The following is a 21,580-nucleotide window of genomic DNA, read 5'->3' on the forward strand; positions in this document are numbered from 1 at the left end:
GGCCAGGAAGAGGTTGTAGCATGAAGACGGAAAGAAGTAGTCTGGACACATTTTAAGCTAACATGATTTTCTGATGAAGTAGAATTATGCCAGAACTTTTTGCCTTAGGGACTGAAGAAAAAAAATTGCCTCTTTTTGTGATAGAAAAATGTGGAAGAATAGATCTGGGGGAAGAAATTAAGACTTTGGTTTGATATTTTCATTAAAATTAAAATAGCTCTTTTTCATCATAAATAGCAAGTGTTAATCTTTTTTTTTAAAGATTTTATTTATTTATTTTTAGAGAGGGAAGGGAGGGAGAAAGAGAGAGAGAGAAACATCAATGTGCGGTTGCTGGGGGTCATGTCCTGCAACCCAGGCATGTACCCTGGCTGGGAATCGAACCTGTGACACTTTGGTTTGCAGCCTGAGCTCAAACCACTGAGCTACGCCAGCCAAGGCTGCAAGTGTTAATCTTAAGGAAAAATATTGATTTCATTCATCTTCCTTTCTAAAAGAGGTTTTGGTAGGTATGTTTGGCAAAATTCTACATCTTTGAGGAGTTATTTGAACTTAATTTATTTGAGGATTTAGGTGTATGTTATCTAATACATCTTTCTAATTTACTTAATTGATAACTTTCTAAAGAATAAGCTTAAGTGGGTGACAATTGCCTGAGTATCAGTACAAAGGCAGAAAGACTTCACTGTTCTCTTGACTGCAGTTACTGTTTAACATAAGGCTCTTACATTCCCAAAACACCAATAAAATAATATATATGTATATATATATATATGAATATATACATAATGAGAGAGTGTGTGTGTGTGTATGTGTGTGTGTGTGTGTGTGTGTGTATATATATATATATATATACACCAGTGCTATTTACTATAGTCAAGATTTGGAAACAGCCTAAGCACCCATCAGTGCATGAGTGGATAAAAAAGCTGTAATACATCTACATAATGGAACATCATGCAGCAGTAAAACAGATATAACTCTCACATTTTGCAACAGCATGGATGGACTTGGAGAAAATTATGCTAAGTGAATTAAGCCAATCAGTGAAAGAAAAATACCACATGATCTCACTTTTATGTGGAATCTGCTGAATACAATAAACTAATAAACAATATAGTAACAGAAGCTTAGATACATAGAATGGACTGACAGCTGAGGGAAAGGGTGGGGGGAAGGGGTGAAAGGTGGTGAAAGGGTTAACCAAAGAACCTTTATGCACAACTCACGGACATGGACAACAATGTGGGGATTGGCTGGGGGTGGAATGAGGGTAGGTTTGGGTGAGGGAGGGAAAGGGGAGGAAAGTGGGAACAACTGCAATAGCTTAAACAACAACAACAACAATAATAATATTAATAATAATAAAGGATAACAAAATTTAAAAAAATAAAATAAGGATCTTACATTATTGTAATGCCAGAAATTACTGTTATTGACACCAGATTCTTTCTTTCCCTGGTCCTCCCCCAACACCAAAAACAGGCTTCCCGCCAGGTGACACAGATCATAATGATTCTGTGTAGATATTAGGAGACTCACCAACTCATTCAGGGGGTGAAAATTTTCATCCAATGAGACGACACGAAACTTTACTGAAACAGAAATATTTTCCATCAGTCCCAAAAATCTTAAACCAGGCTTATTGGTTGGTAAGAAAAGTTATTAAGGAGCCAGAATTACAGGGATTTAGACTGAGGAATATGTAGGGGAGAATCTCTCCTCTTTGAAGTTGCCCTGACTGTAGGCTTCTTTGTACCTGTCTGCCCGGGTTTGTAGATGGGTTTGTCTGTCTGGACAAAGACCAGGCTGTCTTGGTTTTTAACCATCACTGTGGTCCGTCTCCTGAATTCTTGGGTTGCTCCTTTCACTTGGACAGTGAGAAACATAACCTCTTCAGAGGATGAAGACCTTGGGACCTGAAATACAGAAGAGATCCCAAGAGCTCATTCAGTCTTCCATGTTTCCTCCCCCATCCCTGTTCCACTCCTCCCTGGAGATCTTGCCTCTTTTACTCAACTTCACTCCCTAATTCTTATCATGAAAAATTGGTATGGGTAGGAATTACTTCTGTCATTGTACCAGTAGGGAGACAGAACACAAGATGGAGGAAAACACATCAGTAAGAAAGGTCAACGAGAATCACATCATCTTATGGATCAGTTATACACTGAACTTCAATTATACACTGAACTTTGCCAAGCTTTTTTTTTTTTAATGTACCAAAAGGGCATCATAGGAGCATTTTAAGGTTGTGAGAAAGAAAAACACACTATTTTATTGCTATAGGTTATAAGCATTTTACATATGGACAACACTGAAGAGCTATTGGATATTTGCTCATGGTAATTTCTACAACTTTCACTCTTAGAAAGAATATGGGGTAATATCTTCCTGTCAGCCCACTACTGGGAGCTTATGTTGTGTATTGGCCTTGTTTGCGTTATTTTTGCATTTGATTTTAAGAAGAGGTCACATTTTCCCTTTGTCTGGGGCATACTGCTTTTTTTCCCGCAAGCTAATAGGAATTTTTTTGATCATTAAGTTAATTCTTAATATGCTTATAAATATTTGCCTTCCACAGTTCGAAATTGCTGCATTCCCTTTTAATTTCTACTACATTTAGATTTCTTTCCAAAGTCCTTGCCAGCCTTTAAAGCCTTATCTTGACTGAATTCTGGATCCCTGAGGCCCTGAACTGAATTCTGGATCCCTATGGCCCTGACCAATAGAACCAAGTATATTAAGTCAAACAGTCATACTCACAGTGAAGGAGACACAGTGGAATAAGTCCTTCTCTGCCACCAGGTCTGTGAAGAGGCTCCTGTTCCCTCTGAGAGACTCCAAGGAAGCACTTACAGTCACTGTCTCATTCAGGTGGCTCAGAAGGAGACAGCCCTTCTCAGGGGTCTCAGTGTGGAGCAGAGAGGGCACCAGCACCATATACTGCCTGGAAATGGGAAGTCCAGTTAGAGGAGAGTGTACAAAGAGAGGCACTGTTATCAGAAGCACTATTTTCTATAAAAATTATTCATACTATCATTCGTTCCATACCAAGAGAAGATATATTGATAAGCATAAAATTAATCTTTGCTGTTGAATAGTGTGTATGAAAATTATTCCTCTGTCATCACCAGTGCCATAGCAGTGAACACTTTGCTTGAAGTGAGACTTAAACAGATTAAAATCTGCAGGTTTACCTTACTTTAAGAAACCCCAAAATGAACTTCCAGCCAAGATGGAGGCATAGGTAGATATACTGTGCCTCCTTGCACAACCAAAAGCAGGACAACAACAAATTTGAAAACAAAAAACAACCAGAACTGCCAGAAAATTGAACTGTATGGAAGTCTGACAAACAAGGAGGTAAAGAAGAAACATTCATCTAAACTAGTGGCAGGGGTGAAGATGGGCAGCCTGGCAGAGAGGACTCCTGGTAAGGTGGCAGCTGGAAGACTGGGGTGGGTGGTGGCTGGCTGGAGTGGGCAGTCCCACATTTGTGTGTGGATAAATGAGGAGGAACAACTGAGGGGCAAGACAGACTGAGCAACCCAGGATTCCAGTGTGGGGAAATAAAGCCTCAAAACCTCTGAAATAACCTGTGGGTATTGCAGCAGCAGGAGAAACTCCCAGCCTCATAGGAGAGTTTGTTGGAGAGACCCACAGGGTTACAGAACATACACAAACCCACTCACCTGGGAATCAACACCAGAAGGGCCCAATATGCTTGTGGGTAGCAGAGCAGGTGACTGAAAGCCAGCAAAGAGCTGAGCAAGTGTCATTGTTCCCTCTTGGACCCCTCCCCAACACAGAGCCACAACACAGAGATGTGGGTTGCCTTGCCCTGGTGAATACCTAAGGCTCCACCCCTTACTATGTAACAAGCATGTGGAGACAAAAAAAATATGGCCCAAATGAGAGAACAGATCAAAGCCCCAGAAAAAATACAACTAAGCGATGAAGAGATAGCCAACCTATCAGAAGCAGAGTTCAAAACTCTGGTAATCAGAATGCTGACAGAATTGGTTGAGTATGGTCGTAAAATAGAGGAAGTGAAGGCTATGAAAAGTGAAATAAAGGAAAACACACAGGGAACCAACAGTGATGAGAAGGAAACCAGGACTCAAGCCAACAGTTTGGACCAGAAGGAAGAAAGAAACATTCAACCAGAACAGAATGAAGAAACGAGAACTCAAAAAAAGAAGGAGAGGCTTAGGAACCTCCAGGACAACTTTAAGTGTTCCAATAACTGAATCAGAGGTGCCAGAAGGAGAAGAAGAAGAGCAACAAATTGGAAACTTATTTGGAAAAATAATGAAGAAGAACTTCCCCAATCTGGCAAAGGAAATAGACTTCCAGGAAATCCAGAAAGCTCAGACAGTCCCAAAGAAGCTGGACCCAAGAAAGCACACACCAAAGCACATCATAATCACATTATCCAAGATTAAAGAAAAGAAGAGAATCTTAAAAGCAGCAAGAGAAAAGGAGACAGTTACCTACAAAATAGTTCTCATAAGACCATCAGCTGATTTCTCAAAAGAAACCTTACAGTCAAGAAAAGGCTGGAAAGAAGTAGTGTTCCAAGTCATGAAAGGCAAGGACCTACTTACTTCCAAGATTACTCTATCCAAGATGGCTAGCATTTAGAATGAAAGGGTAGATAAAATGCTTCCCAGATAAGGTCAAGTTAAAGGAGGTCATCATCACCAAGCCATTATTATATGAAATGTTAAAGGGACTTATCTAAGAAAAAGAAGAAGATAAAAAAATATGACCAGTACAATGAAAACAAACTCACAACTATCAACAACTGAACCTAAAAAACAAAACAAAACAAACGAACAAGGCAAACAACTAGAACAGGAACAGAATCAGAAATGGAGATCATGTGGAGGGTTATTGTCAGGGAGCTGGAGCAGGGAGGATGGGGGAAAAGGTACAGGGAATAAGAAGCATAAATGGTAGGTATAAAATAGACAGGGGGAGGTTACTTTAAGAAACTCCAAAATAAACTTTCCTAGTATAGGAAATGGAGAAGCTAAAGAACTTATGTGTATGACTCGTGGACATGAACCAAGGGGGCAGGGAATTCGAGTGGGAGGGTGTGTGCAGGGTAGAGGGGAATAAAGGGGGGGATGGGACAACTGTAACAGTATAGTCAATAAAAATATTTAAAAGAAAAAAATAAAAAGAAAAAAAGAAACTCTAAAATGTAAGTACCTGAATTCAAATTAAAAGTATGCTAATTATATGTTGTATGTTATAAATCTATTTTACATTAAGATTGCTGTAGAAAGCATGTAAAGTCTCAGGTGAGATACTGAGAAAATCAATTTATAGAACTTTCATTGAATATCTATATATTTAATCTATATCATACCTGTGTGTGTATATACATACATATACATATATTCAACAAATCTGAGCAAATGGCATGGAAAGCATTTACTTTCCACTTTACAGATGTGGAATCTGAGACTTAAGGCAAGTGAGTCATTGGTTTAAAGTCTCAGTTGTGGTAAACAACTAATGAAGTCTTAGTGTGTTACCTAACCCTGAATGTTTGCATTTTAAATATTTGCTTTTTAATTCCTGGCTAGACAATGACTCCACTCAGAAATAGTCTTCTAGTGATTGAATTTTGGGTCTTGGTAACTAGTCAGCAAAGTAGAAACATTTTCAATACCCTTATATATACCTTTACTGACCCTGTAGTTTTCAAACATTTTTTTATTGAGTTTATTGGGGTGATATTGGTTAACAAAACCATGCAGGTTTCAAGTGTAGAATTCAACAAAACATCTGCCACTGCATCATGCACCCATTGCCCAAAGTGAAGTTGCTTCTCATCCCCATTTATTCCCCCTTTGCCATCTTCTGCATCCCTCCAACTCCCTTCCCTCTGGCTATCACCACACCGTTGTCCATAAGTCCTTCTTCCTTTTTGCTCAATCCCTCTACACCCTAACCTCCCCACTGTCCCCCCCAGCTGTCATCTATTCTCCATCTATGAAGGTATATAAATTTAACTTTAACTCTTCTTTTAAATTTAATGTGATGATAACCATGGTTCATGTGGCTCAGTGGATTGAGTGCTAGGCTGTGAACCAAAGGGTTGAAAGTTCAATTCCTGGTCAGGGCACATGCCTAGGTTAGAGGCCAGGTCCCCAGTTGGGGGCATGTGAGAGGCATCCAACTGATGTTTCCATCCCTCTCTTTCTCCCTCCCTTCCCCTCTCTCTAAAAATAAATAAATAAAATCTTTAAAAAATTTTAATGTGACCATAAAGTTACAAATGTTGAACATTTTCTTCTGGTTTCAGTTATTTTCAAAAGTCTTATTCATATACAACTGACCAAAACAAAATAAATATATTTCAAATTATAATACATATGCATTAGATACAAAATCAAAATTCTTTTGAAGCACATCTTTAAATGAATGATGCACTTTTTTGTATGTCAATGGGTGGCTATTTCCTATTGCAAGAATTAAACAAGGTCTATCATTATATTTTTGATTGTATAGATTTAACTGCCATGAAAATTTATTCACATAAAAGTGACAAATGAAACAATTATATATCATTATTATTAATTTTTGTAATTTGTAATTAATGTGCTAGAAATCACCTAGTGCTCTATTATCAAGAATTACCAGCTATTAGCTGGTATTTTCTTTAGATCTTCCTTCAATTTTCTTGAAACAAAATAATTTGTCACTACATGATTTGCAAAAGGATTTTCTGCCTTGTTCTTAGAATTCATTGTTTTCTCAACATCAATATCAACATCAGTATTTTAAATTATTCCTTTCTTTGGCATCGTAAAGATATTTATACTCCAGGAATTCTGGCCAAGATGTAAGCGTAGGTGGAAACCCTTTGCTTCCTTGCACCACCAAAAGGAGGATAACAACCAATCTAAAATCAATAAGCAACCAGAAGTGCCAGAAAATCAAACTGCATGGAATTCCAACAATGGAATTAAAGAAACAGTCAAAAAGAATATCCAGACTGGTAAATCAGCCAATGGAGAGACCCTTGGTGAGGCGGTGGACCGTGCGAGCAGGGGCTGGCTGCAGCATGGTGGCAGGCTGTGCGGGTGGGGATGACTTAAGGGGAAACTAAGGCTCAGAGGTGGCTGTGGGCTATGGCAGTTGCCTCAGTGGGAGAAACTCCCAGTCTCACATGACAGTCTGGTGGAAAGTGGGGCTAGAGTCCAGCAGGGGAGTCACATTGTTCCCTCTCTGGCCCCTCCCCAACAGGCAACGCCAGAGCACAGCAAGGAGGTTTGCCCTGTCTGCGTGAATACCTAAGGCCCTGCCCTCTTACAATTTACCAGGAGCCCCAAACGAAGAAATAGGGCCAAAATGAAAGAACAGAGCAAAACCTCAGAAAGAGAGCTAAGCAAGGAGGGTATAGCCAACCTATCTGTTGGAGAATTTAAAGCCCTGGTAATCAAAATGCTCACAGAACTGATTGAGCTTGGTCAAAAAAATGAAAGAACAAATAAAAAATACCCAAAATGAAATAAGGCAAGATATTCAGGGAACCAACAGTGACAGGAAGGAAACCAGGACTCAAATCAATGATTAGGAACAAAAGAAAGAAAGAAACATCCAATTGGAATAGAAAGAAGAAACAAGAATGCAAAAAAGTGAAGAGAGTCTTACAGACCTCTGGGACAATCTGAAGCATTCCAATATCCGAATTATAGAGGTGCCAGAAGGAGAAGAACAATAGCAAGAAATTGCAAACTTATTTGAACAAATAATGAAGGAAATCTTTCCCAATCTGGCAAAGGAAATAGACTTTCAGGAAGTCCAGGAAGCCCAGAGAATCCCAAAGAAGTTGGACCCAAAGAGGAACATGCCAAGGCACATCATCATTAAGTTACTAAGATTAAAGACAAAGAGAGAATCTTAAAAGCAGCAAGAAGAAAGGAAAGAGTTACCTACAAAGGTGTTCCCATAAGGTTATCAGCTGATTTCTCAAAAGAAACCTTACAGATCAGGAGGGGCTAGAAAGAAGTATTTGAAGTCATGAAAGGCAAGGACCTACATCCAAGAATACTCTATGCAGCAAAACTATCATTTAGAATGGAAGGGCAGGTAAACTGCAGGATAAGGTCAAGTTAAAGGAGGTCATCATCATCAAGCCATTACTGTATGAAATGTTAAAGGGACTTATCTAAGAAAAGGAAGATAAAAAATATGAACAGTAGAATGACAACAAATTCACAACTATCAACAAATGAACCTAAAAAAATAAAAGAAAGTAAAACAACAAAAACAAAAACTAAGCAAACAAACAACTAGAACAGGAACAGAATCAGAGAAATGGACATCACATGGAGGGATTTCAGTGGGGAGGGGGAAGGGAGGAATAGTGGGGAAAAGGTACAGGGAAGAAGAAGCATAATTGGTAGGCATTAAATAGATGGGGAGAGGTCAAGAATGGTATAGGAAACAGAGAATTCAAAGAACTTATATGTACAACCCATGGACATGAACTAAGGTGGGGGTGCTAGAGGGTTGGGGGTGCAGGGTAGAGGGGGGATAAAGGGGGGAAAGTTGGGAAAACTGTAATAGCATAATCAATAAAATATAATTTAAAAAGATATTTATACTCCAGACAATGCTCCATGGTAACATCTGATTAAGAGAGAGGTTTTTCTTTCTCTTATAAAGTGGAAGATGGGCAATTAAGACAGGGGAAGTAAGAAAGGATAAATACCATGGTCTCAAGCAGATCGGTATGAATGTGAGAATCTGAAAATTGATTCCTTTAAAAGTATCCATTTTTAATGCCCATTAGAAAGTCTTAATATATCCCCCAGATAATTTAGACATCCAGAGATCCAGAGAATTTAAGAAAAATGGTTAAGAATAAGTAAAGAATGAATAAATCAGATTTATGAAATCTCAACTGGAAGAGACCTTAGATATAAGAAGATGGCAGTTTCATAGAGAAGATGAATGATATAATGGGGAATCTGAAATAAAGGAAAAGATTCTTTTTCATAACTCTTAAAAATGTATTTTAATAAAGCAAGCAAAAATTTAAAACAGTTATATAAGTGGTTACTCTGCAGACTATTTCAATTCAAAGCAGAAAAAAAACTAAGGAAAGGAGTCTTTAAGTTTATGTTCTATGGGAAACTTACGGTTGTCCAGAGACTGAGGCATCTGTAGGCAGGAAGACCAGAAGGAGAAGAGTAAGACTTGGATGGAGTTTGTTCTTCCCCATGCTGCAGGGAGAAGGGGCTGGAGGAAACCAGACCGTATCACACCCGAATCCCTGCTGCTGGTCTCGGACCAAGCATTCCTCAGAGCAACTAAGCTTTATGCTGCTTCTCTGAGCAAACAGGAAGTTCCTCCCATGCCAGGTGTCTAAACAAAGTTGAGGTCTTTGAACATTCTCTGGAAAGATCATTGCTCTCAGGGGCCTAATTACGGTCAAGGTTAATTCCTGGTGGGCCAAACTGTCAGGCTAAATAGAATTCCTGGAGGGATAAAATCCACATTCCTGTAAGTACTCACTTTCTCTGGGTTTTACTGTAGAGCAGCTAATCGGCTTTTAAACCCCTTTTCTCTCTTACTTCTGCCTTCCACTTCCCCATGGCACATTTTATGGCTTTCCTTACATCTTTTGCATGAATAGTTGGTAAGGGAAGATACAATTTAAATGATACTAGACAGGTTCAAATAGATATTTTACTGTGAGCCTGCAAGTTTTCCCTTAGATATGCCTGCCTTAAAGGCTGAAGTGGTTTCAGAATTCAGTGGTCTTCTATGGAAATGATACTGGACTAAGCTAATAGGTTTTTGACCTTAAGGATATCACTGGATTGCAGATGAAGAGTCAGTCCCTGGAAGAATGATAATTGAAAACATTTTCCTGTATTAAAAAATCGAACAGACGAAAGGAGAAGCAGCAGACCTCAACAAGCTTTGACCTACTGTGCCTCACAAAGAGCCCAGTTGCCTTTACCATCTACTATACAAATTTTGTTACTGACTTTGAAACATGCTGCTCCTTATCAGTCTTTGATCATATAAACTATTTCCTCGATCTCTCCATCCATTTCTTTATTCAACTATTGGACTTATTTTATTTCATTTTAAAAATATTTGGTTTATTTATTTTTAGAGAGCGGGGGAAGGAGGGAGAGAAACATGGATTGGTTGCCTCTCACACACCTCCAACTGGTGACCTGTTGTGCCACCCAGGCGTGTGCTGTGACTGGGAACAGGCAACCTTTCAGTCCATAGGCCAGCGCTGAATCCATTGAGCCACATCAGCCAGGTTTTTTAAATAAGTATTTTAGAGCCTAGTAGGGCTAGGTATCATGTGAAATCATGGAGATAGAATGTGAATTGGTACAATTATATAGGTGAGAGATGAGAGTATTTTGAACTAGGGTATTCATAATAAGTTTGAAAAGAGGTTGACAACTGTATATTATATATAAAGGTAACATTATATTTACCATGAATATATGGATTTGCTGGATAAAGGAGAATGTGGTTTTCAATTTTCCTGCTTGTTTACTGAGTGAATTGTGTTGTCTTTCACTGAGTGAGCGAAACAGAGGAAATACAGGATGGGAACAAAAGGACAGAAGGGCTGAGGGTTAGAAAGATAAAGGGTCTAGTTTTAGAAACTCTTTGTGGGATATTCAAGAATTAATATTCATACAGAATATATCATTTTCATTTAGAATTTAAAGCAGTGTTGTCTAATATAAATATATGTGAGCCTCCTATGTGACTACTTTTTCTAGTAGCCACATTAAACAAACAAAAGAAACAGAATAATTTTAACATTCTGTTTTACTTAGCATATCCAAAATATTATCATTTCAACCTTTAGTCAATATAAAAGTTATTAATGAGATACTTTACTTTTTTTTTGTACCAAGTCTTTGAAATTTGGTGTGGATTTTATACTTACAACACATCAATTTAGACTAGCCACATTGTAAGCACCTAATTAATTGCCCCTGTGGCTACTGGTCACCATATTTGACATAATCAGCCTAGAGCAATGTTTTTCAAATTATAGGTCACCATTAATCACTCACTATAGTGAGTTATGATATCATGATCAGTGAGTCATGACCAAGATTTTAAAAAATGAAATAGAATATAATAAAATAGAAAATATAGTGTATCAAAAAGAGTAAGTGAAAATATTGAGTTTTGGAAACATCTGTTTCACATAATTTTAGCAGGAACTGCTGGGTGTATCCTCTTACCTCTTTTCCAACTTGATTTTTGATAATAGAACTGAGTTTTAGCAGGGCACAGCATGTCTTTTATTTCCCTCTGGAAGGGGTACGGCTGCGTTCTGGTGTCTGGACTATAAGTACAAGTGATGTATGCAGCTTTCCATTCATGACTTAAAAAGGAAGGGTTAGAATTTGTGCTACCCCTTTCTCCCTTAACCCTGGCTTGAGTGTGGACACAATGGCTGTGTAAGATCTTCTGCCAGGGACCATAAGATGGGAGCCATGTGACAAGGAAGGCAAAATGACAAGCAAGACACAGCCTCGGTCCCTGAATCATCTAGACTGCACTTTCCTTTAAGAGAAAAGGGAATTCTCTTATTTAAGCCACTGCATTTTTGAGATCTCTTTGTTGAAGCAGTAAACTGTATCTTAACTTGTATCTAAGCAGTAACTTGTATCTTAACTAATAAAATTTCTCTTTCTTTATCAATTTTTCTGTCTTGATCATCTATATTCTTAACTATGAATATCCTAAGTTATAATGTACAAAATTTACATTGTGAAAATGTGATTACAGAATGTACAAAATTCTTATTGTAGGTTAGATTTAAAGCAATATGAGCACTACCAGTTTACAGAGTTCTGGCCTACTTATATGGATTAAAGATTTATCGGCTTATTGAGAAAGCTGATGCTATTGAAATAGATGCTAACACCCTGGTGGGATATGTTGATGAAAAAGAAAGAGCCCAAGGCAGAGCCCTGGGGGATACTAGTGTCTAGGTGATGGACAGGGGAACACATATGGAACAAGAAGGGACAGAGATAGAAGGGAGCAATGACCACGAAAGCAGAGATCTGTTAGTACCAAAGAAGGGACAGTTAAGAAAAAATAGTCAAGAGAATATTTTTACTAGTCATAATGATTGGGGCTTTAGCCAAGACATCAATGTTAATAGCATACAATATAAAAAAAATCATTTCAAAAGTTTTCATGATTTTTCAATGTGTTGATTCAAAATATAGCAGAACTTAAATCAACTTTTAAGAAACTAGAAAGCCCTGGCTGGCGTAGTTCAGTGGATTGAGCACGGGCTGCGAACCAAAGTGTCGCAGGTTCTATTCCCAGCCAGGGCATATGCCTGGGTTGCAGGCCATAACCCCCAGCAACCGCACATTGATGTTTTTTTCTCTCTCTCTCTCTATCTCCCTCCCTTCCCTCTCTAAAAATAAATAAATAAAATCTTAAAAAAAAAAGAAACTAGAAATAGTTAAACACTAATTTGTAAGACTAATTACTTAAAGTAGGAGGGGGACAATAACATTAATAGCATTCAGTCAGTGCCTTGTGATGAATTACAAAGATAATCTGTAAATATTATCATGGATAGCAATGCTTGTGGGATGAATTTATACTGTGACTTTGCTGTGTCAGAGTATAAGCATTTAAAACTTTTTATAGGTACGGTCACATTGCCTTTTAAAAATGACCCTGCCAGTTATCTTCTATCAACAAGACTAATCCTCTTAGTGACGTTGAATACCTTTGCATATAGCTATTGGCTATTTGTATGTCATTTTTGTTTTTGAGAAATGTCTGTTCAGATCCTTTTCACATTTTAAAATCAGATTATTTGCTGTTTTTTTCCTTTTGAGTTTTATGAGTTTCATATATATTTTGTATATTTACCTCATGTCATATATATATAATGCACAAATATTTTCTCCCATTCCATAGGTTGCCTTTTCTATTTGTTTTTGTGGTTTGTACTTTTTGTGTCATATCCAGGAAATCATTGCCCAGTCAGGCATCTAGAGCTTTTCTCCTTTGTTTTCTTCTAAGAGTTGTATTATTTCAGGTTTCACATTTAAGTTTTTAAGTTATTTGACCTGATTTTTGCATACAGTGTAAAATAAGATTCCAATTTCATTCTTTTGCATGTGTGAAAAATTGGCATGGGTTGAACCACTTTCAAACAGACTTGGGCAGCCATTCCAGAGGAACTGCATCATACGTCTTACTCCTTGAACTTTTGGAATGTTTGAACTGGCCAAAACAACCTTTGGACACAGCCACAGCTGTATTGTGTTCTCAACAACCGTGAAAGTAACAGAAAAATCAGACCTCCTGATTATGAGGAACAGTAATTAAAGTTATTCTTTAGAATCAGTAAACAGTCTTGTATATCTAAAGAATAAGAGCTTATTAGCATTCATAAAAATTCATTTCTTCTATTTATGTAATTATTTTCCTTCTTCCTTTCTATTATAAACACTCCTTTCCTTTATCCCATAACATAACACTGGATTTCTGCCTGAAACACTTGTTGTCTCTCACACTTTTGATTTTTAAGGTTAACATGTGTATGTTCAATTTCCCCAACATCATTTATTGAACAGACTACTTTTCCCATTGTAAATTCTTGCCACTATTGTTGAAGATTTGTTGACTGTTTATGGAGGGATTATATCTGTTTCATTGATCTCTATCTCCTTTTTTATGCCAGTGCCACACTATTTTGATTACTATAGTTCTGTAATATGTTTTGAAATGAGGCCATGTGACACCTCCAGCTTTGTCTTTCTTGTTCAAAATTCCTCTGACTATATGCAGTCTTCTGTGGTTCAAAATGAATTTTAAGATTTTTTTTTCTATTTTTTCAAGAAATATCATTGAAATTTTGATAGAGATTGTGTAGAGCCTATAGATCACTTTGGGAAGTATGAACATTTTAACAATGTTAATGCTTGCAATACAACACAGTATGTTTTTCTATTTACTTGCATCTTTTAACATTTCTTTCATCAATGTTTTATAGTTCACTGTGTAGATCTTTAACTCCTTGGTTGAGTTTATTCCTAAGTATTTTATTATTTTTGATGCCATCTTAGTATTCTTTCAGATAGGTTGTTAAGAGTTTAGGATCACAACCGACTTTTGTATATTGATTTTGTATCCTGCATTTTCACTGAATTTATTTATTAGTTCTAACAATGTGTGTGCATGTGTGTGTGTGTTGGGAGTCTTTAGGGTTTTCTATATATAAGATCATAACATCTGTAAACTGAGATAGTTTTATTTTTTCCTTTCAAATAGGGATGCCTTTTATTTCTCCTCTGCCTCTTCCTGATCCTCCTCCTCTTTCTTGGGTAATTGTTCTGGCTAAGACATCCACCACTATGTTGAATAGAAGAGGAGACAGCAGGCATCCTTGCATTTTTCTGTGAATTTTAGAGTGGAGTCTTCAACTTGTTACCATTGAGTATTATGCTGGTAGTGAGCTTAAGTATTTTTTTGTATGTGTGTGTTGGGGTAAATTTTTCTACACCTAATTTATTGAAAGTTTTCAACATGAAAGGATTTTGAATTTTGTTAAATACTTTTTCTGCATGTATTGAGATGATCATGTGATTTTTATCTTTTATTCTGTTAATGTAATGTGTAACATTGATTGAGTCATGTAGATACCGGAGGTAAATCCAACTTGATCATGATATTCAATTTACTTTTTAGTTTTTTAAAAATTTTGCCTCTACGTTTATTAGTTTTTGTTTATCTGGAAAAGTCACATTATTCCTTGTTTTTTATGATCCTCTGAGCCTTGCATTGGTGTCCCTGCATGTGAGTGAGCAGTCTCTCTTTCATTCTTTATAGACTGGTTTTGGCAGGTTCTCTGTCCTGCCAGGTTCCTGGACTGATAGAACTGCTACTGGGTGTCACAGATCATGGTCAAGTGGGCTGGAGGCAGGTTCTCATGGATGCTTTGGATCCTCAGTTGGTTCAGTGGGCTGTGGGTGCAGATGAGTGTTGTTTCTCCTGAGTCCCTGGAGGACAGGACTGCCTTTGGGGCTGTGGTTGAGCGGGGTCAGGTCTGTGGTAGACAGGTCTGTTACTGAGGTCACAGATGGACATAGTTCCTGATAGTTCTGTGGACAAGTGGGCCTGATATGGTCATATATGAGCAAAGCTGAAGCTGAGTCCACAGGGAAGTGGGCTACTTCCAGATTTGCAACAAGATTCTTGATTGGTCGGTTTGCTAATGGGAAGTATACCTGACTTCTCAAAGCAGCTAGCTATCTTCCGTCTTGGGCTCCATTAAGGTCACAGATTTCTATCTGGATCTCAGGGCCCCAATAAAGACATTTTGTATCAATTGGAGTTTATGTGAGAGAATAAATTCTAGGTACTTCTTATTCTGCCATCTTGCTGATGTTACATATTTCAATTTTTATTAGAAAGTAAAAAATGTTAATTTTTATTAAATGAAATAAGTTGAAGATTTCTTGTAATTGGAATAACTATTTTATGACACAATTTTATAAATGGAGTTTAAATGACCTGATTAAATCTTGTGCACTCTCTTTCCTTCCTGAAGCACATCTCCACACATAGACACATTTGTAGTTTCAGGTTCTCTCTTGTTTGGGAAGCAATTGGAGTTACTAATCTTATTAGATTCCTTACCCTTTTCTTTAACATTTATAGTTATTTACTGCAAGTCTAATTTAATGGCATTTTTAAATGATTCATTTACTTTGAGTCTTTCCAATGACTTCAACATAGCTTTTATATAAAAACTGAAATTCTTTTTTTTTAAAATTTTATTTATTTATTTTTAGGGAGGGAAGGGGGGGAAAGAGAGAGAGAGAGAGAGAGAGAGAAACATCAATGTGCGGTTGCTGGGGGTTATGACCTGCAACCTAGGAATGTACCCTAGCTGGGAATCGAACCTGGGACACTTTGGTTCCCAGCCCGAGCTCAATCCACTGAGCTACGCCAGCCAGGGCTAAAAACTAAAATTCTTTTCTGTATTTATGTTTTATCATTTGTGTGATTTATTGCTAAAATTTGTAATTATAATAATGCAACTGCACAACTGCATACTTAGCATGATACCAAAATGATTCTGAGTGAGCATATAACTCAACTGTTAGAAACAAAATTGTTTGGAGGTATTAGAGATTATTATTAACCATAAGCATCTAATATTTCACTGGTTTTATTTCCTGAAATAGAGAATATTATTTCATATGGTAAGTGTCTTATGTGAAGCCAAGTTAAGAAAGTTTCTCCTACAATTCACTTAAATGTTAATGTAAACATAGTATTCCATTGAAACTATTTCAAAGGAGTAACAACTGTTACTTTTCCATGTTTAAGACAAATCTACTCTATGAAACAGCTCCTCTTTGTGACATAGAATTCTTTGAGAGGGAAATTCATCTTTGGTCTACTGTTCTTCCTATGACTTATCTTTGTATGAACCAGGCTTAAAAAGGAAAAGAAATGCCATCACACATTGCATTATATGTTTATATCACATTTTGTTTACCCGTTCACCTATCAATGGACATTGAAGTTGTTTCTGACTTTTGGGTATTATGAATAACGTTGCTCAGAACATTGAATGTGCTAGTATTCCTTTGAGACCCTGCTTTCAATTTTGGGGAATTTATATACTGAGAAGTAAGGATCATATGATAGTTTTAGTTTTAATGTTTTAAGGAGCCACCATGCCATTTTCCATAGTGGTTGCACTGTTTTACAATCCTACCAATAGTGCACAGCATTCCAATTTCTTCCTGTTTTTTTTTTTTTTTTTTTTTTTGATAGTAGCCATCCTAATGTGTGTGAGATGATACCTCACTGTGGGTTTTTTTTGTGGCATCTTATGCTATTTATTTCTGGTTTATTTTTAATTTTTTAAATTACGGTTTATATTCAGCATTACTCTGTGTTAGTTTCAGGTGTGCAGCATAGTGGTTAGATAATCATGTACTTTATGGAGTGGTCCTCCTGCTATTTCAAGTACTCACCTGGCTCCATATCTATTTATTACAATATTATTGACTATATTCCCTATGCTATAGTTACATCTCTGTGACTATTCTGTAACTACCAATTGTACTTGTTAATGCCTTCACTTTTTTCACCAAACCCTTTAACTCTGCTCCCCTCTGGCAACTGTCAGTCATTCTCTATGTCTATGGCTCTATGAAACTAGTCTATTTCTATTTTGTCTATTTATTTTGTTGTTTAGATTCCACATATAAGTGAAATCATATGATATATGTCTTTCTCTGTCTGACTTATTTCACTTAACATAATACCCTCTAGGGCCATCCACGCTGTCACAAATGATAAGATTTCCTTCTTTTTTATGGCCAAGTAGTTTTCCATTGTATAAATGTACTACATCTTTTTTAATCCACTAGCCTATTGATAATTTGGTTGCTTCCATATCTTGGCTGTTGTAAATAATGCTGCAGTGAACATGGGGGGCATATATTGTTTCTAATTAGTGTTTTGGATTTCTTTGGATATATACCCAGAAATGGAATTTCTGGGTCCTAAGGCAATTTTATTTTTAATTTTTTGAGAAACCTCCATACCCTTTTCTATAGTGGTTGCACCAATTTGCATTCCCACCAACAGTGCCCTTGGGTTCCCTTTTCTTCACATCTTTGCCAATACTTGTTGTTTTATTGATGATAGCCATGTTGGCAAGTGTGAGGTAGTGTCTTCTTGTGGTTTTGATTTGCATTTCTCTGATGGTTAGTGATGTTGGCTTAAGTAACTACACAGTATTCTTTTCCCTATCCATCTTTAAGGTATGGGTGGCTACTTCACTCCTCTGGCCAGTGACATATAAATGGAAAATTTCTGAGTAGGCTTATGGATAACTTTTGCCTTTTTAATAAAAAGAGAAAATTTCAGTGGCACACTGTTGAATGTCCTTCATTGTTCCGGCATAGAACATTGATGTAATGCTTGAAGTTTCAATGGTCATTTGAGATGATGAAACAACAACCAGGAAGATGAAGATCTGCATGCTAAGCCAGTCCAAAAGATAGAAAAGGCCTTAGTCTCTGCCAGCATTATTGGGCAATTGCATTCATTAACCTTGGAATGTCAACCTATGTACTCCCTCCTTACTTGTTTAAGTAAACATTAGCTGCTTTTCTGTTATTTATTGCCAGAGGGATCCTTAGCTGATACAAAGACATTTGCAAAATATATTCTAAATAGATAGTTCAGTGAGACCAAAGACATGGGACTGTGAAACAACACGGGGTGGTAGGTGATCTGCAAGTGCAGAAGTTAAGCTTGGCTGGGGCTTAGGGATAAGACTAGAGAGGGAGAGAGAGAGTTAGAACCTTGTGTGTTATAAGAAGGAATTTGGATTTTATTCCTTAGGCATTTCCATACACAGTGACGTAAGTTAGGCATGGGAGAAACATGATCACTCCAGTAGGAGCACGGCATAACATTGGGAAAAGGTGATGTAGGAGGCAAGGAGCCATTTCAGGAGCCCATTTCAATGATCAGGTGAGAGAAATAAGGGTTCAAATTAAGGTTGCAATAATGGAGAGAGAGAGAAAAATATGGGTTTGAAGTATACTGGGCATGAGTTTAATATTAATGGGCATATTAGAGAAATTATATTACTTCACTTTATCACATCTAAGACACCATTGATATAAAAGACACCATTATCAAATAATTCATCTAATTAAATTATGATACATGACCGATGGTCAAAGACATTGGCCTTCTAAGTGTATCTTAGAATCAGTGAAAGCTAGTAACAGCTAATTTTATAGGTACTATATGTTTTGATTATTTCACTTAATGTTCTCAAAAATTTATGAAATAGTTATATACTTTTTCATTTTAGAGATGATAAATAGAACATGATTCTAGGTTTCTCATTAGGGCAAATGCATGTATAATAATGCTAATAACAGGTACATAAAAAGTAGGAAATAGTCTTAGATATCTTCAATTTGAGGCTCTCTAGAAATAACCAGTGAAGCTGTTCAATAGGGACTTAGTAGAGAGTTGAGTATAAAGTTCAGAAGTTAAGGGGAAAAAAGGATTGATTGATTGGGTCCTTCAGTTATTTAGTCAATAATTAAGGGAATGCTATAAATTAGGCTCTATATTGGGTACTGGAGATATTATGACAAGCAAAGCAGTCAAGTTGAGGTGATGGGTGTTATTTACTCAGTCTACATGTGATTTAATGCATATTTTGTGACAGACACTGTTTTGTGATTCACAAAATCCATATATCTCTGCCATTGGGAAGTATATATTTACTTGCATCAAAATTAAAGAATATGGCTAGTGAAAGACCTGTAAGCCTGCTGACAGATTTAAATTCATGACTATAAACTTTGGTACAAACACAGTGCTTCCCTGCAATGCTACTACTGGTGACTGGAGTGACTTTGTTCTCCCACTCTCCCTGGTCAGTGTTTTATACCTTTTATTATCTCTTCAATATTCCAAGTGCCCTCCTTCCTGCTTTCTTTCAACTAGTGACACTGTTTATTTCACTGCAAGAATAGAAACAACCAGAAGTCAAAGTTCTGATCTTCCCCCAGTACGGAAACTACCAGCTCCTCTGCATCAGTACCTGTGTATTCTGCCTTCTCTTTTATTATCTTGGATTAGCTGGCTGTGCATCTAAATCTAAACCAGGATTTTTATTTCTGTACTGGACCTTGTCTCTTTTTCACATGCTCAAAAACTTCATAACTGAAATTCCTTACCTCTTTCTACTGCACCATAAAGTTTCTCCTGTTAACCTTATTATTCTCATAAGTGTATAAATATATATTTCATCCAGGAAAAAACCAAAATCTTTGGCTATACATTTTCCTCTATGTACCACCTAGTATTTTTTCTCCCTGTGTCACAATATTTGTCCAAACTTATTGCTTCTGCTTCTTCCCCCCTCCCCATTATTTCCTAAACCGCTCCCATCAGGCTTTATCTCCTCCATTGGACCTAAACAGTTTTTGGTGAAGTCACCAAATGATGTCCATGTTACTAATTTCAGTAGCAAACCCTCAGTTCTCTTTTTATTCTGTCTTTCAGAAGCAATTGACATTTTCTGACTCTCTTCTTGAAATCCTTCTTAAAGAAACTTCTTTACTTGGATTTCAATGCCCCATACTCCTTTGATTTTCTGTCAATTATTTTCAGGATCCTTTGCTGACAATTTATCTTCCTGACATTTAAACATTGCTGTGTCTCAAGGTTCAGTCCTCTGACTTCATTTCTTTTCAAGTAATTTGATTGTAAATTAGGCTATGAACTCACTAACAAATATGTGACTTGTATTTCTCAAATTTTTTACATAAAGATATCATAATTTCTTTAGATTTTTTGCCAATATTGTGTTAGAGAATGGCTGCGTCTTTATCTATACTACTAGGAATTGATTCCTTTCCTTTCCTTTCATTTACCCAAGTACAACATTGGTTGATCATTCATTGAGTTCAAGGTGAATAATTCTTCCCCAAAATATGGCGAGTTTTGTTTTTTGTAAACTCATATGGATATAAATAATTGGTATATGCAGAGCATTGTACTTGAATAAACATTACAGTAAAGGTGGTGTGGTGGAGCAATTTCTCACAGCAGAGCACCAACACAGATTCCAGTGATATCAATGATGTGTCTGAGTACAGAAAAGAAAGGAACTCAAAATTCCTTTTATGAATCAAATGTAGCATTGATATCCACACCTGGCAAAGGCAACATGAAGAGACTAATCTCACTTATAAATATTAATAAAATCTTAAATGAAACATTAGTAAACATAATCCAGTGGCACATTAAAGAATCACCAATTTTGCACTGTGACCAAATTGATTTCATTTTAATAGATGTAGGATGGCATTTAACAAAATTAAACATCTGTTTTTCATAAAAATACCCAGCAAAAGAGTAAACAATGGGTAGTTTTATAATTATGTAGTATTTTATATTTATATATTTTCTGCCCTTGAAAGCCAGTAATGTGCTTAATAAGGAAACATTATTTACAGTAAATCAGGACAAAAATGTTATCTTTACTTCTTTTTTTAAGTTTGTCCAACAGATTTCTACTAATAAAAATAAAATAAAATAGAGATATTAAGTATAAAGGGAAAAGGTAAAATGATTTTGAAAGTGAAGTAATTTTATACATGGAAAGTACAAGAGAATCAACCAAGAAACCACTTTGTAAAATAAGAGAACTCAGTAAGTCAGCTGAACAAAAAATACTATTTGGCAATATGTCAATATATACAAAATATGTAACCTATGAAAACTCAATAACAAAAACAGAAAAAGAAAAATCCCACAATTACACAAATCATTTGACTCTAAGCTTTCTAATTACATTTCCAGGAATTCAGTCTACTGGCATACTAGCACCTTGTGAAAAGATTATGTTCAAGGTTATTCACTTCAGTTGTTTGTAGTACAATAGTCTGGAAACACTCAAATTTACATCAATAGGGAGCTAGTTAGTACATTATAGGACACCCATACAATGTAATGCTGA

The 21,580-nt window shown here is 36.6% G+C and overlaps 1 protein-coding gene across 1 annotated transcript in view; it reads right to left on the bottom strand.

Moving 5' to 3' along the window:
• The window catches only part of LOC123819378 (alpha-2-macroglobulin-like), a 51,238-nt gene extending 41,883 nt beyond the window's left edge, over window positions 1-9,355 (bottom strand). Inside the window, exons 1-4 of the mRNA XM_045839699.1 lie at window positions 9,168-9,355; window positions 2,767-2,950; window positions 1,760-1,919; window positions 1,543-1,595 (exon numbers count right to left, since the gene is read on the bottom strand). Coding sequence (XP_045695655.1) covers window positions 1,543-1,595; window positions 1,760-1,919; window positions 2,767-2,950; window positions 9,168-9,250 — 480 coding nt within the window. The 5' untranslated portion in view covers window positions 9,251-9,355. The remainder of the gene's footprint in view (window positions 1-1,542; window positions 1,596-1,759; window positions 1,920-2,766; window positions 2,951-9,167) is intronic.
• Between the last annotated feature and the right edge of the window lie 12,225 nt (window positions 9,356-21,580).

This window comes from Phyllostomus hastatus, unplaced genomic scaffold (assembly GCF_019186645.2).
Source record: "Phyllostomus hastatus isolate PE091 unplaced genomic scaffold, TTU_PhHast_1.1 phas_contig_308, whole genome shotgun sequence".
NCBI lineage: Eukaryota > Metazoa > Chordata > Mammalia > Chiroptera > Phyllostomidae > Phyllostomus > Phyllostomus hastatus.